The 18,797-nt window shown below is 46.8% G+C and overlaps 1 protein-coding gene across 1 annotated transcript in view; it reads right to left on the bottom strand.

The window, feature by feature from the left end:
• Positions 1–18,797, bottom strand: part of ACTN2 (actinin alpha 2) — a 324,822-nt gene that overhangs the window by 60,038 nt on the left and 245,987 nt on the right. The window contains exons 13-15 of the mRNA XM_069607933.1: positions 15,411–15,519; positions 4,476–4,616; positions 1,885–2,067 (exon numbers count right to left, since the gene is read on the bottom strand). Of these exons, the coding sequence (XP_069464034.1) occupies positions 1,885–2,067; positions 4,476–4,616; positions 15,411–15,519 (433 nt within the window). The remainder of the gene's footprint in view (positions 1–1,884; positions 2,068–4,475; positions 4,617–15,410; positions 15,520–18,797) is intronic.

The following is an 18,797-nucleotide window of genomic DNA, read 5'->3' as shown; positions in this document are numbered from 1 at the left end:
TCCCTGGATTTCTTCCAGTAATGAGGCAATGTCCCTCTTTGTGGACACTGGGTCATCTCCTCTGTCTTGCATGATCCGGTCTGGGGTGGGACTCCTCGATCACGGGCTCCATAGATATTCGAATTGCTCCAATCTCAACTTCCAGTCCATATGAGGTGCAGAGACCTTTATCCAGGCCAGGCACATACACCACTCTGGGGCAACCCCTAACCTCTCCCCACCTGTGGATCCCTTTCGACCCCCTGAGCACCTCTGCCCTCCTCCAAGGTCGTATCCCCCCAGGGATACCAAAAGGTGTCCAGTAATACAAAGGTCTGCGTAGAACACTCCCAAGTCCAGAGTGGTCCTCCCCCGAGGCACCTCGCCAGCAGTGTTACCCCACAAATCCTTACAAAGCTTTCCGAGCTGCGGTATTACTCAGCACGCCACTAGGAACTTCAGCCCCAATTGTGTTACCCCACCACCGGGGTCTCAGTGAACCACCGCCTTCTGGTGCACCAGACAGCATTGGCCGGGGTCCCACTCCACTCCGGGCTGAGTACACCACTCGCTCAATCTATCTTGGCTCGCTCCACTGCCCACTCTTCCCTCCTTTGGTCACTCTCCCACCTTGCAGATCCCCACGGCTTCAGCCCCCGGTGGAGTAACTCAGCACTTCTCAGCTGGTCTGGGGATCTCCCATTTTGCGGAGCCAGGAGCCTTGACTCGCTGCTTCCCTCCACCAGTCCCACATGGTAGGGCGGGCACACGCCACTACCCGATGCCAGGGGGCCACACACCCCGATTCCAGGCCAACTTCCATGGGCCCCCACCCCAGTAGTGTCTGAATGCGTGCACTACTCCTCTACTACAGGGAGGACCCGCACTGTTGCAGCCACTCTCACCTCCCCCGACAATAGGGCACCAATCCCCATCCTCCCGGGCACCAGTCACTTGCAAGACCACGCCAGCTCCCAGGGTCTGCTTACTCTGTCTCCAAACCCCGCGGGGAGGGGGGGAGGGGTTACTGGCGAACCCCAGCACCCGCACCGATGGCCCGGTGTCCCAGGCCATGGTGCGTCACGCTACCGCTCCTCCTCCCTGTTCCGTTCACTCACCGGGAGGGAGCTGCTCCCCGCCACCAGCGATCCCAGGCAACGATCGCCCGAGGCACACTGCCTTGATCCGCAGGCTCCTGGGCCTCATGTCAGCGCGGGGCTCAGACTGCGCTCTCCAGTCAGCCCTCAATTGCCCAGAGCACGCCGCAGCCTCAGACCAGCATGTCGGAGGAAACACGTCCTGTTGCTCACAAGGTCTTTCCCGTCGTGTATCTCCGGTTCCCCAGGGCAGATCCTCTTGCAATTCCGCCACTGTGTGCCCAAGACACTCAGGTCCAGCACCGTCTCAAAGCCGGCTTCCTGGGGGCCTCTGGAGAGGGGGCTCTATCCACTACAAGATCTGATAATCCGGGAGCTACATGCTTACACAGCTACCATCAGAGCGCCCCCGGGTGGCCTCTCCAAATATTATTTTTCACCTATCAGGACTCTGTACCTTTTCGTTGTTAGCTCAGCATTCAGTTACAGTACATTAACCTGTTTTTATTATGCAGAGATTACTGCTGTTGTGCAGTGTTGTAGTTCTGCAAACAAATTCTGTTACTATTAGTGCTGCATAAAACCCATATAGAAACAATCACACTTTACCCGGATGAACGCTACATGATGGACTGACCTTGAAATGGGAAAAGGCTGAATCTTCTACTAGTATACACTGTGGCATGTTGATTGCACATCAATATCTACAACATTCTCGTTGGGCAAAAGAGCTATCATAAAGGCTTACTAAAATGCTTTTTATTTCAGCTTCTGTAGTCTTCAACATAGACTTAAATCCTAGGCTTACCGTATCCCATTTTGCTCGGACTTCATCCACTGTGATGTTGGTGTATGGGTTGCTTGAAGTTATCTTGATGCTGTAACTCTGAATAACCTTCTCCACCTCAGTCTGGATTGACAGTATGGCATGCCGCTCAGCGTCTGCCTCTGGCAAAGTGGCTTTAAACTGTTCATGGGCTGTGATCAAGTTCTGCAAAGAGAAGTTATTAAAGAAAGCTTCTGACGAAGTACTGAAAAATAGATTTAGATGTTCAATTAGGTAGCCCTAATTTATTTTTTAAATCTCTTTTGCCATCCAGCAAGGAAGGTAATGCCTGATTTATGAGGCAAAATTACTCTAAGGCAGCACAAGGGTATCGGGTGAATAATATAAAGCTCGGAAATATAAAACGTGGTCCCACTGAAATGGAGGGGGTGCTTCAAAATGGAATTCAGCCATGCAGCAAGGCGATCATCGCCATGTGTACGATGCATCACTAAAGTCATGTGTAGAAAAAGCGGCAGCAATAGACTATGATGACATTTCCTCTAATGTGGTTGGGGGGTAGGCATGAATCAAAGCATGCATAAGGTATGTTTAATTGTCTGAAAGAATTATTAGAGACTGATATCCCTTAGCATCATTTATAACAGAGATACTTTCAAGTTAATAACACAATAGCCTTTCATACCTTTTGTAACTAGCTGCAAAACTACGCACACACAGTTCTCTGACATTCACCCCAGAAATCATACCAAATTATCTAACGTTTTAAACACTAAAACACAAATCAGTCCAACCCCATCACATTGTCCCCAATACAGACAGCCCAACTTCTTTGTGTGGTAAAAAATAGCTGTTAATGGATGAAGCGGTACCTTCCTGCCTCCTGGGCACCCCCTGTGGGGAGAGCTCACACCATGTGCATCCATCATTGCCCATCTCTATCTCTGCAAGGCCAGCCCTTAACAGCAGACAAATAATGCATACCTGCTTTTAGCTGCTCCACAGAGCTTTGTAGGGAGATCACACTAAGATCAATCTAGCAAGAGTCCAAGGAGACTGCAAATTACAGATTGCAGCGCTATTGGGCTGCCATCTTATTACCCTCCCCCGCACAAAAGCCCTTCTCTCACTGCCAGAATTGTTCGCTTCTCCCCCACTAAGGGCCAGTGGGGGTGCGCAAAGTATTGTGAGATACTTTTGAGAAATCCATGGTACACCTTCTATCTTCTCTGCTCCTCGTTTCATTGTGAAGAACCCCTAACGGGTTGCAGCATCACTCTGAGAGCAAAGTTCTGGTGCTACCGCAACAACTGGTAAGTTGTGGCCGGTCAGGGTTTGGGGAATTCCATTTTGGCCTGTCGCTGTGTGCAGTGTGTGAGAGAAGTTTAAGGCTTGTGAGAGAAAGCAGGGTACATCTCTGGGAGAAACAAGTAAGGATTCTGACCCCTGAATGCCTTGCGCTGGCCCCAAAGGGAGATGCCCTGGTGGGTGAAAACCCCAGTAGGAGCACAGCGCCTGAGTATGTTAGAGTGAGGTTTTAGGTCTCGCTCAGTGCACCAACCAACATACTAAGGAAGGATGATTGATCACAAGCCTCAAATCTATCCCTGAACCAAAGGTTCTTGCTTCCCATAAACCTCAGCATATAGCTTATGGTAATGAGCAGAGCTTCCAGGTGTCCTCCTCTCCCTCATCTGCCAATTCACAGATTCTTGTTTTGTTGTACATGGGGGAACAACATATCTATTTGAGAAAGAGAGAGAGAGAGAGAGAGAGAGAGAGAGAGACTCTCCAACATCAATGGCTGGTCAGACCAAATGTACTTTAGTGTATCAGATCTTGGGCTCTTCCCTATGGATAACACACTTCCAAGTGTCTATGCCAAACCCATGGAAAGCAGATTTGCACACAGGAACCAGGTACGTCTGATCTGCACACATACACACCACAGATTTTGAATCTGATTCTTCCACTGTCCCACCAGTGACCCCCCTGCCCACTTTTTCTTTCAGAGCCACGTGCAGTGAGCCCACCAAAGGTGGCAGAAGGGTGCCATACAAAACACATTAAATTACACTACATAACAAAACAAACTGTGCAAAGCACTGTATAGACAGACCTCAATCAATTGGGGATCTGGGGGCAGTGAATAAATGACGCTACAAAATGCAGAAAATCCATGCTCTGCTACCAACTTCAGAACCGTTGCTAGAATTACTGCAGGCAAAGTGTAATTTTGCAAACACCACCCTCCTGCAAGTGACCATTGTTTGCTGCTTGAAGAGGCAATTCACCAACAGCAGTGCTGGGGGTGCTCTAGGTAACCACCTTATATCGCCTTGCCCAGAAGCAGCTCTTCCATCATGCTCCCCAGAATTCATACCTCAACATCAAGACACAGAACACGCCATAACATCACAAAAGGTTAAACAACAGCACTTTCCTAAAGAACTTCAAAACCCTCCTTTTCTAGGAAACCCATCACCCATCAGAGACAGCGTACCTCCAAACACGAGACAATGGTAAAAGTAACCCTTTCTGCAGCCTTCGAAAGATACATGTTACTAGAGGACTATGTTACAGAGATCATCACAAAACCGGATGCTGCATACCTGGATTTCTTCTATGCTGTGAACAATAAACATGTCTTGCAGGTCCTCCATGGCACCTTCCATCCAGTTGTTGAAGGGCGCGGCCCTTTTGGCAAACTCCAGGTGAAGTTGGTCAATTGTCTCTAACAGCTTCTCCGTCCTCTGTATAAAATGAAAACAGACCACACACATGCTAAGAGTTATTCCACAGCATCGACATGCGTGCAGCATAAAACAGACAGCATGCTTGTAGTAGACGGATAACTTCAGATGCAATAGAAATTACGATGTGCTCCCCTGACACATTTCAATGCACAGGCTACTTGTACAGCCACAATTGACATTAATAAGTCATAGTTTACAATGCATTCTTGTTCCTCAAGCTATTACATTGCTATTATGATTTTGTGTTAAGGTTGCATCTTTTCTAATTATCTTAATCTTTTCGCATTTATTAAAGTTTTAATACATTTTTTCAACACTGCACATTACACTATTTTTCGCTAGCTTGAGTTTGACATTGTTATGGTATGTTTCAGTTTGCCTTTCCTCTCTCACATGTCCAGTTTAAGGTAAATTGATAATTTCACATTTTGTTAGCCAATTTTCTGGTTGTCTTTGAATAAACTGGCATCTTGCTGCCATAATCATTTGTTATCCTATCAAGCATTAACTGTGTATATGTAACCGCCCTTTATGGGAGGAGAGTGTAAGTGTGTGAGTGCATGTCAGCCAGCGAGAAACAGAAGAATTTCAATTAGAAGGACGGAAAAGTAAACCTCTAAGGAGATCTAAGACTTAGCATTGTTCCTATGTTATCGTATCAACTGTAACAACTATTGTTGTACCTGTCTTCCAATATGTAATCAAAATTGACTATTTTCTATTTTTCTTATCAACAAATGTTATTCGTTTACTAACAGTTATGTTTTCATAAGGGTCAACCCTATGCTAGTAGTGTGTGCCAATCAACGTAATATTTTTTTAATCCAATTTTAGTGGGAGTAACTTGAGGGACCGGAACCTAGTTATGAGCATATTATATTATTTTGAAATGCAAACCTAAACCTCTCACCTACATCTGAACTGTTCCTTATTCTAGTACTCATATTACACAAATAGGCAAAGGAAATGGCCTAAAGGTGATTTTTGGAACTAGATGACCTGAGTCAAGACGGTAGCTGTGTCTCCTGTAAATTCACCAGGAAAATGAAAACCTTCCCCATCAGTGAACGACAATGGACCCTTCGAGACCTTTCCAATTGTAGAAGTCAAAATGTAATTTACTGTATCGAGTGCCCCTGCGGCCTCAGGTATATAGGCCAAACCATGCATACAGTCAGCACACGCATTTCGGAACATCGCCCCAAAATCAGATGCAAAACTCTGACAGCCCCGCGGGGCGTGGCTACGAGCGCCATGTAGGAGGACGCGATCTGGAGGAGCTCCCAAGATCCTGAAATGATCCTGGCGAAATAGTGCATAACAACGTGCCTATGACTGCTGAAAACACACATGCCGATGTGTGAACGGTCTGACTGCGCTTGGTGAACTTTTGAATGGCGTGGGAGGAACGGTGGTGGAGCTTTGTGCGAAAAAGATAAGGAGCGCTGGAGACGAAAGACGAAACAAAATGGCCGATCAACGACCGGAACAAAGGAAGGAGCAGGCCGCACGGTGGTCGGGTGATAGGAGGGAACTGTGTGCGCATTTGTAACTTGTGCAGAACGCAGGTCTGCTGGGTCATGTCTAATAGAACAGTGAGACCGAAGGCGAAGCAGCCCACGTTGGACGACTTCGCCAAGACGTCCCCTGGTCCGGAAAGTTCCAAGAGTAAGGATAAGTCGCCTACATGCCTGTGACGGGTACTAACCAAGAGGTCCTGGCTGCGATTGCGGACTTGAAGGCGACCTGGGAAGCTAAGCTTGAACTGGCCGTAACTGAGCTGAAAACGGTATTGGACCTTAAGGTCGGTGAGGTGCAGGAGGAGGTAAATTTACTCCGGCAGGACGTCAGGTCCTTGGCGGAGCGCACTGAGACCCTCGAGAAAGAGGTGAGCCCGAACACCGCGGATTGTGCCTCCCATAAGGCCAAATTGCATGCCCTGGTGCAGAGAGTGGGCAACTTGGAGAGCAGGGCGGAGGAGGCAGAAGGACGCGCCCGACGGAACAACATTCGCATCGTGGGCCTGCCAGAAGGATCGGAGGGCCACGATCCCACGGAGTTCATCGAATCTATGCTGTTGCAGGAGATACCCGAAGGAGCCTTATCTCAAGGATTTGCGGTGGAACGTGCGCATAGAGCTCTCACAAGGAGGCCGACGCCGGGAAACCCGCCTAGGCCAGTAATTGCCAAAATCCTTAAATACCGGGACCGGGAGAGGATACTAGAACACTTCCGCAAGGGAGGAACGATTACACGAGGAGCGGCAAACATAACGGCCTACCTGGACTATACCCTGACTGTGCAATTTTGGGACGGTAAAGCGGAGATTGAGAGAGGTGGGCCATAAATACATGTTGCTGTATCTGGCGAAATTGAAACATTTTCATAAACACAAAACTTTGTTTTTTGAGACTCCGGAGGACGCCATGGGATCGCTCGACGCGCAGGGATGTCCCCAGGAGCCTGACGTTCAGACGGGAAGAGGAGATGGAGGAGATAAGTAGTGCACGAGGAGGGTGCTACAAGATGGCATGGAATAGATCTCTGGGACTTGATTATAGTCATTTGCGCGGCCTTAGGCAGAAAAGGTCAGACTGTTGCACAATATATTATGAGCACTGTGACTATTGCTGTATTTAGGGGAGCCTTGCAGAGCGGATCTCTTTACCCAACTTAGTAACTTAAGTTAAGTGGCCATTAGGGCGACTTCACCCTACTGAGCTCTGGGCATTGTTTGGTGCTTGCAGGGCTAGATGTGGGGGTGCCTGAGTTCCATGGATGGAGCTGGGCAGCAGTTGGGGAGTGTGGTGTTGGGGAAGGGATGGGTAGAGGGTGGGAAGGGAAGCGGGGAGTTTGGGGTGTGTATAGTTATGGGGAGTTCGAGTTTGTACAAGAGGCTACAAGGAAAAGCCAGAGGGCTGTATCTGTATCACGTGGGCAGGTGGGATTTGCTGCACGGAAGGGGGGAGGATACTTATGAGCTATGGGGGATCTTAAGATCGTAACGTGGAATGTCAGGGGACTCAATAGTTACTTAAAGAGGAACAAGGTCATGATGTATTTGAAAAGACAGAAGATTGATATTGCACTGTTGCAAGAGATGCATCTGACTCGGCAAAAATTGGAACTGGTGGGGAAGAAGTGGAGAGGTACTGTAGTGGGCTCTCCGTATTCTGCCTACGCTAGGGGAGTGTTGGTCTGGGTGGCACCGCACGTTCCGCTCCAACTTACACAAGAGGTGGTGGATACGGAGGGGAGGATGGTCATATTGAAGGCACTGGTGGAGAATAGGGAGGTGTGCATTGTAAATATGTATGCCCCCAATCAAAATACGGTGGCATATTTTAGGACTCTGTGTACCAACCTGGGTGCGTGTGTGGGTGGGGCGGTTATTTGGGGAGGGGATTTTAATTGCGTGCTGAACCCCAGGGTAGACAGATCTGATGATAAGATTGATAGGCCCACCCCAGCGGCCAGGGCATTGCAGACACTGCTCGACGACTTCGGGCTGACAGATGTTTGGAGGCTGAAACATCCTAATGAGGAAAAGTACTCGCATTACTCAGCCCCGCAACAACTGCACACAAGACTGGATTATTTTTTTGCCACGCCAGATGTGGTGATAGAGACCACCCAAATAGACTACAAAGCGAGGGTCCTGTCGGACCACTCGCCTCTGGTCCTGGGTTGGCTGTATAGCCGCCCCAGAGCACGGATACCGACATGGCGCCTCCGGGCTGAGGCGCTCAAGGATCCGGTCTTTAGAGAGGATATCAGGGATGAGATCACACATTATTTCAAGGAGAACGCTGGTAGTGTGGATTCGGCGGGTACGCTCTGGGAAGCCTTTAAGGTGGTATTGCGGGGTGCTGCCATTGCTAAATCAAAGGACCTGCAGGGTGGGGTCCTAACGGAGTTAGGGGAAGCTGAGGATGAACTGGAACGGGAACTCAATAGGGGAGGGGGGATGCAGAGCTCTTACTTAAACTACAGCAGCGGTGTGCAGAACTTTGGGAATGGCTCTGCAACCTCAGCTATAAGAAGTATGTTGAGAGACAGCATGCAGGTGGGGATAAAACGGGCCGTCTCTTGGCGTGGTTATACAAGAGTGAAACCCCTAGGCCCCCGATTAGGACGATAACCAGAGAGGATGGAGAGGTAGCGAACACCCAAGAAGAAGTCAATGAGGCATTCTTAGATTATTACAGGGCACAATATGAGGACAAAGGGGGGGGGGGCAACCGAGAGGAGATAAGAGAAACTTTAAGAGATATGGGATTACCTAAGATTAGTGCCGAAGAAAGAGAGGAGCTGGATGCACCGATTACTTTGGAGGATGCAGCTGCCCACCAGTAAGACCCCGGGTGCGGACGGACTCCCTAGCGAATTTTATAAAGCATATAGAGAGGAGGTACTCCCCCCATGCTAGAAATGTTTAATGAATCGTTTGAGGTGGGCCGGCTGCCGGAATCGCTTAGAGAAGCGATAATAATACCGCTGCCTAAGCCCAACAAACCAGGGCATAGCTGCGGCTCCTATAGGCCCTTGTCAATGCTGAACCAGGATGGCAAGATATTGACGGCGGTCCTGGCCTATAGGTTGCGGAGAGTTATTAGTAAATTGATACATCCGGACCAGACAGGTTATGTCCCCAACAGAAATATAACCCACAACCATAGGCGACTCCACCGGGTGATTGAATGGGGGAGCAAGAGCGAGGGTGAAATGGCGGTTGTGTCCCTAGATGCAGTCAAAGCTTTCGACTCAGTCAGGTGGTCGTGGTTGCTGGAGGCCTTGAAGGAATACGGGATGGGGCCGGGCTATGTTAGGTGGGCGAAGTTGCTGTTTAGTGAGCCGCTGACTAGGGTACGTACAGGAGCGGTGATATCCGAGAGGTGGCAACTTAGCAGAGGCACCAGACAAGGGGGCCCCTGATCCCCGATATTATATTTTCTGGCCCTGGAGCCCCTGGCAGTGTACCTTCGACAACAATATGACATGGTAGGCATTAAGGTAGGGGGAGAGAAACACTTAATATCTCTGTATGCTGACGATTTGCTATTATATCTGAAATATCTGGAGGAAAATCTTCAATATATTCTGGAGGTAATGGAAAGGTATGCAGAACTGTCTGGCATAGCGGTGAACCCCCAAAAATCAAGCATGTTCCCATTGGGTAGCTACATAGGAACCCCTCCGAAGCGGTTGCCAGTGTTGTCGATACCATGGGCGGTTGGCTCCTTCCGCTACCTCGGAATAGATGTGTATCACACGGTAGAGGAGGAACATTTGCACAACACCGAGGTGGCTGTGGGAAAAATCCGTATAAGTATGAAGTTTTGGGAGAAGTTGCCGTTGGCGATGATGGGACGTGGGGCGATGCTCAAAATGGTGGTCCTACCTAGGCTCTTACATTTTTTCAGCAATATTCCGTACATGATACCTAAGAATGTTTTTTGCCAAGCTGAATAGTATGTGCAGAGACTTCCTATGGCATGGCACTCGGAATAGAGTGGCGCTATGGAAGTTGCAGAATTTCTATGAAAAAGGGGGTATTAAGCTGCCTAATTTTGAGACCTATTATGTAGCTGGCCAGTTGCAACATGTGGTCAAATGGCTCTCTGATGAGGTAACTCCCGAATTTAAGCTATTTGGACAGGACTGCACTCCGTTTTACCTGAAGGAAATTATTTGGTTCCCTAGGTCAGAAATGAAGGAGCGCCCGGGTATGATGTTGCTTGGGTGGAAGATGTGGCGTAGAGTATGTCGAATGATGGAGGACCCGTTCCCGTGTTCCCCGCAGGTGCCGTTGGTTGCCTTGGCAGGGGAAGACAAACAACTAAGGATGATAATCAGGACCCACTGGGAGTCCGTCGGGCTGGTTACATTGGGGAATGTCTGGCAAGAGGGGGCCATTAAGGATTTTGAAGGACTAGGGGAAGAGGCGGGCTTGCATAGGGGCCAGTATGTCACGTATCTAAGGCTGGTGCAGAATATTCGTAAAATCTGGCCTGAGACTGTATTAGTTGAGGAACCAGACGCCATTATGGAGACAATATATGACATATCAGAAGGAGGGCATGAGATCTCTAGATTGTATGAGATGGTGATGACCCGGGTTGGGAAGGAATTGACACATTTGAGGTTGGATTGGGAAACAGAGGTGGGAGCACAGATGGAAGACGGGATGTGGGAGCGTGCTATGGGATACCACAAGAAGGTGTCAAGAAATGCCAGATTACAACAAATACAGTTGTACATAACGCAGAGCTTACATGACCCCGATGAGAATATCGAAGTTTGTAAATGTGGGACGACAAGCGTGCCCAAAATGCGATAAGAAAGATGCTGATATGACACACATGTTTTGGTCTTGCCCAGTGATTGAGAGTTTCTGGGGAGAAGTGGCGCAAAAACTAGCGGACAAAGGGGTCACGCTCACTATAGACAGGCCTGGGCCTGCCTGTTAGGAGGGTTTCCCAGACCACGGAAACTTAAACATGTTGGGAAATTGAAGGACTTGGCATATGTGCTCGCAAAACGAAGGATTGCCATGGGAAGGAAGCAGTGCCATAAGCCACGGGTGGAGGTATGGTGGCGGTATTTGCAAAAATGGGCGGAGGCTGAAACGGTGGTATGGCAGGAGGCATGTAGCAAGTCTTGGGACGAAGAAGTGAGTACCCTGCTAGCATGGAGAGTATTAATAGCAGGACTGTTTGGAACAATAACGGATTCTGCAGTCTCAGAAGAAGGTGATACCCTGCCACACGCAGCAGATACGGAATGAGAAGGACAAACAAGCTTAAGGGGGGAGGGATTGGGGGAGCAGTGGTCTTGACTAATTGATGTTCATGTGTTTGTTGCAAAAAGCGCTGCCAGTTTGGTTTGTATTGTTTGTTTGTTTTAAAAATAATTAAAACCGTCTAAAAAAAAAAATCTCGGACAGCCCCCTTAGTGGAGCATTACCTGACCATGAACCACACCCCCAACGACATTTTGTGGTGGGTGGTGGAGAAAATCAAAGGTGGGCCCGACATTCACTACAGTCTGTTGAAGAGAGAATCTAGGTGGATTCACCGCCTAGATACGTACCACCATGGTTTAAATGAGATCTTTCAGCCACTTCTTTAAATTGTTTCTTTTTCTATGAGGCACCAGTAGCCCGGACCCTTCTGAATGCTTCCGTGACTTTGTGGTCTGTGAGATATGCTTTCCACACACATGTGTTGCGGAACATTGCACACTTTCATTCTAACTAGTTTTTGCCCCGCCCCCCTTCCTCCCTTTTGGTCGCCCTTTCCCCCCCCAGAGCTCGCCTTGCCCAACGTCCATAATAACTCTCACGCAGGGTTCCACGCAGCAACACGTGTGCACTCTGCACCCCGATATATTCCATTCAGCACAGGAGCCCCAGACGTGACTATAGCTTATCTGCTATGACAGACGATTACTGGGTTTTCCATTGTGCAGCGGTCTTCACGCCGCAGACCCGTGCTTCGCACGAGACGTCATAGTGATCTGCATGGGCGCTCGCCACTGAGAGTGCGCGTCCGCTCTCGCACCGGACCGCACCCCTCGGTCCGTTCACATTATTTCCCTACTTATCTGCTGCATTTACATACAGCACAAAGTGGGTACCTCGCAACTATGGCACACACCACCACACGCAGCGGCCTCGCCCTTTCAGTGTCCGATATGCTGCAGACCCGTGCTCCACACGGGTCGCCATGGTGATCTGCAGATACACAAGCCAGCTGGAAGCGCGCGTCCGCATCCACATCGGACCGCACTTCCTGGTCCTTCATGATTGGCTCGTGCAGTGGAACCTCCCGCTTCACGCACGCGCGGTCGCTAGGGACGCCAACATTTAGTCTCTGGCTCCCAGCGCTTGCGTACGCTCTGAACACGATCAGAAGCTGTCCACGCAAGTCTTTCTGTGTGGTTTTTCCTGCTCTGGTGTTTTATCTGGGCCGAGCCCCCACCACAGGTACTGTACCTCCTTTCCATGTTCCACTTGACAACGGGATTTTTATGCGAGCAGGGGTTCTCCTCAAATAAATATTGAACACTTTCTCCCCGTACTTTTTAAATGATTTACACACGCCAGGCGACATCCTCTACGGCCGGGTGCACCACTTTCTCTGCTCCTAGGCACATCACCCGTACCACTAACGCTGTTTGTACTAGTTCGTAGTAACATTACACAGCAGGCTCCATGTGGGATTCGACACGCTTGCTACACACAGGGGGGCCTCATCCTGGGAGATTGAGTAGGGATCTGCCCACAATAATGTTCTGCATTATGCACTTTGAAGGCCAATATCCCTTGTCTAGCCTCATCTGTGCTCCTGTCTTTCTTTTTCTCTCTCTCTCGCCTCCCTTCCCTATTCCCTCGCGGTTCTCTTACCCCTTCTTTTCACTTTTCCCAGTTTTCCTGACCCATACAGGATTCATCCCAAGTTCCCAGTTGGTTGATTGCAAGAATCATCACTGCACGCTTTACCAACAATGTCAAGCATCGGTTCATTTGTTGCCCGATCGACAGGTACCCTTATATATTATTTTCAAATTCTCTGTCATGCAGAACTATGCATCTTCCTCTCATGACGGTGCACTGTAGCAATATGGACCAGCTTCCTTTTGCCTCATACAGTATTATGTTTGTTTTTACTCTTTACACAGCCCTATGATGTAGAGTTCACCCTCCGTAACTAGGGTCCGCAGCTTCCAGCAGGACCTAGCTGGAGAAGGTCCTTTCCTCAGCCTTGGCCTCTTAGTGGAATCAGAACCGAGAACTTGGGATTTTAAGCACCGGCAGATAAGCTGCCAGCACGGTGTTTTGAGCATTACTGAAGGTTTTCCTCATGTTCCATAATTATACTCACTGGAGTCCTCTCATATACTTTACAGAGTCGCCCCTACGGAGCCCTGATGAAGGCGGACGCAATCACATGCATCTCCGCCGAAACGTGATAGGAGCTGGGAAGACCTGCTTTGAAAGGTTCCCAGCCATACCAGTCTCTGCACTTTCAGTTTCTGCCACGTTGGCTTAAAAGATATCTAGGCTTAATAGATATCTAGTTTTTTCTATGACCCTGGAACATTCATTGTCATAATCAGAAGAAATACCTATTAGAAACAAGAAATCCCCAATGAATGAGGATTTTCTTTTCAAGTTTGGGTAGCCCTTTAGCCCCTCCTGTTTCCATTTTTTTCGAATTTTTCAATTTTTGATTGTTTTCACAAAAAACATTCACAGTTCTATAAGGACTTGCATACTGTCTTACAACAGTGGAATTGTTGAACTCTACCTGTACACTCAACATATAGGTCTCCATTCTCACCAAGTTGTATATATTACATTTTTTCTATGTTATTTGATGTCATTCTGTAATATTGTTGCTTTTGCATCTGTATGTTGTATTTCACAGCATTGTTTTATAATTTATGCACTATATGTTAGTCTGTATGAGCAAATAAATCTTTGCTTATTGAATTTTTTGAATTTTTTGTACATAATTCCTTTGAACACAGTGAGCACTTTGTACATTTCTTTGACTCCTTGTTTGGACCTTCCACTAAGCAGACCGACCTCCTTTATTGAACCGTTTGGACCAGCCCAAATACCTGAACTGGTCCAATCATATATTTTCCTTTGAGCTATGTTCTCAAGCAAGGGTATTCTCATTTTTTCTCTGAGTCAAGACCTTCCCACCCTAAACTACAACGACAGTATGATTACAAGAGGGGAGAATATAATGTGATCAGACATATAGAAATGGCGGTCTTGCTGAAGTACTGGTGTGCTGCTAGCATATTGTGATAGTTTAGCAACCACTTATTCAATGAAAGTCCCACTCATGTTTATTAACCTTGAGCTTTCTGTGCCATAAGGGGTGAGACAGATTCAGTGCAGACAACGCAACCAGCCTGGATACATTGCAAACATTGCTAAGACATTTTAAAGCTTGGATGCAATAGGAAGTTCTCAGGTTGGGGGTTGGGGGGGTGTGGAGCATGCCCTGCTTCCTATGAGAGACTGGCAGACAAATGCGTTAAAGTTAAGAGTTAAATTCTGCCCATTGTTCTGTAGCGTTAGATAGATGCTGTGAACCCCCCACTGTCGTTTTTGAAGAAGAACAAGAACAGGTTCAGGGTGTTATGGTAACAGTCATACGTAATGAGGCTGAAGACACCCTTTGGAATCCAAAATAGCATATGCAAAGCTTCAGTCTTGATGCTTATAGGCAAACAAGGGTAGGATGTCAAATCATTTCATAGATTGCTGAGTGGAGCCAAAGAGGTATTCGTAATTATCTAACAGTCATTTTGTTCCCTTGAATGCCTTCTGAATTCCTTCCTACACTCCCTGTGCCCTTTTAGGACTCATGCAAATCTGAAGGCCCACTCAGCCTTTGCTCTTGCTGGCAGACTTTACACACCTTACCTCGTGGCATCTTGCCAAACTAATACTTTTTTCAATTATTGAATAAGTAATTTACTCCCACGTCTTTAAGTATTGGAGTATTGAATTATCTCCAAAAATTGAATATCTTCAACTGTTTTAGGCACATTTAGACTTCTTTTACCAAAAGGTTGACTGAAGGTCTGGGCTTAAATTGGGTGTTTGAGCAGATGCCAATGAGCATAGAAACACAACTTTGAGATGAAGAGTGGAGTGCTTGTTGGGGGAAATACATTTCAGGCATGGAGTTGTTTTCAATTACTATGAAAAGGGGAATCATGCATGAACCATCTTTCCTTTGAGCTACCCTTTCAGTGGACATTTACCTCCAGTGCCTCTCTCCTTCTTTGCGTGAGTGTTCCGAGTCTGTCCCATTGGTCACATATTTTTTGACACCTTTCGTTGACTGTCGCTGCATCGTAGTAGTCAAGTTCACTGGAGAATAGAAAAGCAATTAAACTACTTTCAAGAAGATGGAATATAGGTTATGCAAAGTACCTTTACAGCAGTTGGACTATCTAGTCTTGAAAGGAAATGTTTTTTTTAAAAAAAATATACACAGTACTAATTTCTATATATATATTTTATTGGCATTTCGGATATAACAAATAATAATGTGCCCCCAATCGCCCTAACAAATCCAGCGAAGCATCCCCCCCACAATGTCGCTGCATGGTACATGATGAGAAAAAAATAGTATTAAAAAAGAAACAAGTGTCAATAAATGCCCAGGATTTGAAGGTGTTGAGGACATTACCGAATGTTATAGTCACTTTGTAGAAATGTAAGCACTTCCGCCCAATCGTATGCGAATTTTGATTGATCCCCCTGAATACTGTACGTAATCCATTCAAGTTCAATAAAGTTCCAAAATCTGGAGATCCATTGGACAAAGTGCGGAGAGTCTTTGGATTTCCATTTCTGAGCGATTCCTAATAAAGCAGCCAGTTGCATTATTACATAAGTCTTATATTTTTGTTTCAACCTTTTTTTTTACATTTTTCATTCAAAAATAAACAAGAGATTAGATTTTAAGCCGAATACAGCCCTGCCAAGCACTGGTGTGTGTTAGCATTGCACCAAATATTTGCGCCATCTTGTCATCGATCTCTGCCCAGTAACCCCTCAACTTCAGACAGCTCCACCAGATATGCCCCCATTACCCCAATAGCCCAATTGCCTCCAGCATTGCGACTAAATAGTTGGTCTCATTTTGTGCAAGCAAGCCCACGTGCAATGCCATTGAACTAGCAACTTGTACCAAAATTCCCTTACTTGAATTGAGCAAGTAAGTTTGGGAATGTCTGTTCATAGCCCCTCCCATTCTGTTTGCGATATTTGTTCACCCACAGTTAGCTGCTATCGAGTTATAAAGCACGGAAGAGTAGCGGGAGAAACCTCTGCCATCATTTTATACATATATTTGAGATGAAAGCCTTATTCCCTGGGTTGGAACTGGCACATTTTTCAAAACGAGTGAGCTCTCTAGTTGCCACCTGTTTATGCGGAGGGCCCAGTATCAAATGGCGGACCTGGAAGTACTGGAAGTGGGCTATTTCGTTTAATCTGAGTTCTATTTTGCATTGATTAAAGGACTTAGGATCTGTGCCTTAAAACATGTCTTGCAATTTCCTGCAGCCTGCCTGTTTCCACTTGCTAAATGTCTGTGTTTCTTGGATCAGGGGGAAATTGAGGGTTATAGAACAGCAGTGTGAAAGGCGAAGGGAATATTGTAAATTGGTATTTTATATCCGCTATGTACCATACCTCTTCCACTAAGCTTGTGATCATACTCTTATGGGTATTTAGGGGGGCGATCGCTTTTGGGAAGCCATAGATTGTCTCCAAATTGTGGTCCACCAATCGCCCAGTCCATTTGCACCCACCTGTTCTCCGATTCCTTCACCCACCAATCCTTTACTATTCGAAGTTGTGCAGCTTGGTAGAATTTTTGCATATTCCCTTGATCATAGGTGTGGTTAAAACATCATGTGCTACCCTTGGGGATTTATTGTTCCAGACTAAGGATATCAATCTCTGTAGCTTTTTTAAAAAGGGGGCAGGAATACAAACTGGAAGAGCTTGAAACAAATAAAGCAATTTAGGAAGGATTACCATTTTTATCGTATTGATGCAACCTAGCCAAGAGATCGTCAACAGACCTCATTTACTCAATTGGCTCACTATTTCTTTCAATAATGGAGGGTAATTAGCTTTGTACATCCCTGATACTTCTGGAGTTACCTTCACGCCTAAATGTTTAATGCTATCGTGCGCCCAGCCAAAATGTGTTTGTATACAAAGTGCCTGCACCTCCGCCATAGAAAGAGAAAGATTTAACATTTTGGACTTTATATTGTTGATTTTTAAGCCTACCACCAAGCCATAATCCTTTCATTCACGTTCAATTGAGGTCAAATGAGGTCAAAGATTTTCCCGGATTTGTCAGAAACATCAACATATCGTCCACGTAAGCCTTAATTTTATGTAGTTCCCCCCTCCATAATTATCCTCTTTAGCTAGACATAAAAGCGGCTCAAGAAAAATGGCATAAAGCAACAGTGACATCGGGCATCCCTGTTTGGTCCCTCTTTGAAGTATGATCGGGAGGGAAGGTTGTCCATTGATCTAAAGGCAGTCCATTGTTTTTTTTATAATTTACTTTTATATCTCTATACATTTTTGGCCGAAGCTCAACTTTATGAGCGTTAGAGAAAGAAACCCCCACGCCACCCGATCAAAAGCCTTTTCGACTTCGAGAGAGAGCAAGACCACGGGAGTGGCCTTTTTCCCTCCTTTTTCCAAGACGTGACAAGTTTGTCTGATATTTTCATGGGCCTGTCTGTGCTTTATAAAACCGGACTGATCTGGGTATATGATCGCAGGAAGCAAGCTCTTGAGCCTATTAGCCAATATCTTGAAATCAATTGTTGCATCAATATTTATAAGGGCTATAGGACGATAGGATCCACAGCTGCTGGAGTCTTTACCAGGTTTTCAACTATTTTTGCCTCTTCCATTGTAGAGGAAATATGCCCTGACTTTGCAACTTAATTGAATAAATGTATTAATTTCAGGATCAGTACCCTCCGGTAAGTCTTATAGAATTGGGCAGAATAGCCATCTGGGCCTGGGGATTTATTCGGTGGGAGGGAATTTATAACCCTGAAGACTTCTTCCGAGGTGATATCCCCCTCTAAGCTCTTGTAACGCTCACCTGATTCCCGTAGAGGCGCCGGTCTTGACTGGGCGTATACCGTATCTTCAAAGGTGATGTGTAACACACGGCTGGCTCTTTGGGCTGGACCTCTGTGCACTGTATGTCTGACTCGAAGGGTACGATGTCTGCAGATAGAAAATATGGGATTAAGGAACTGGGTTATTGAATGTCTCTCTCTTCTTCCCTTTCTCTTCTCCTGTAGAACCCCAAAGGTTAACGCTCTCACCTTAGGTAAGTGAACGCCGTGCTCTCCATCTGCCTCGGGGCAGGGTGCTGTAACCAGTTTCTTCACTGGATAAGGGGAGCAGGCCTCTTGACTTCAGAGGACTGCTGTCCGTCGTCTACTGCACGAACGGTAAGTTTCGAGTAATTCTAATGTCTTTAAAGTCTTTAGTAATGATGTTTCTTGTTTTGCAGGGTTCCGGCGATGGCGGATGACGGGCTGAAGTGAGTTGAAGATGGAGCCCGTGTGATGAATAGAAGCGCCTGGAAG

This window comes from Ambystoma mexicanum, chromosome 4q (assembly GCF_040938575.1).
Source record: "Ambystoma mexicanum isolate Mex_15411 chromosome 4q, UKY_AmexF1_1, whole genome shotgun sequence".
NCBI classification, from domain to species: Eukaryota; Metazoa; Chordata; class Amphibia; order Caudata; family Ambystomatidae; genus Ambystoma; species Ambystoma mexicanum.
This window is presented reverse-complemented; position numbering and strand designations above follow the sequence as displayed.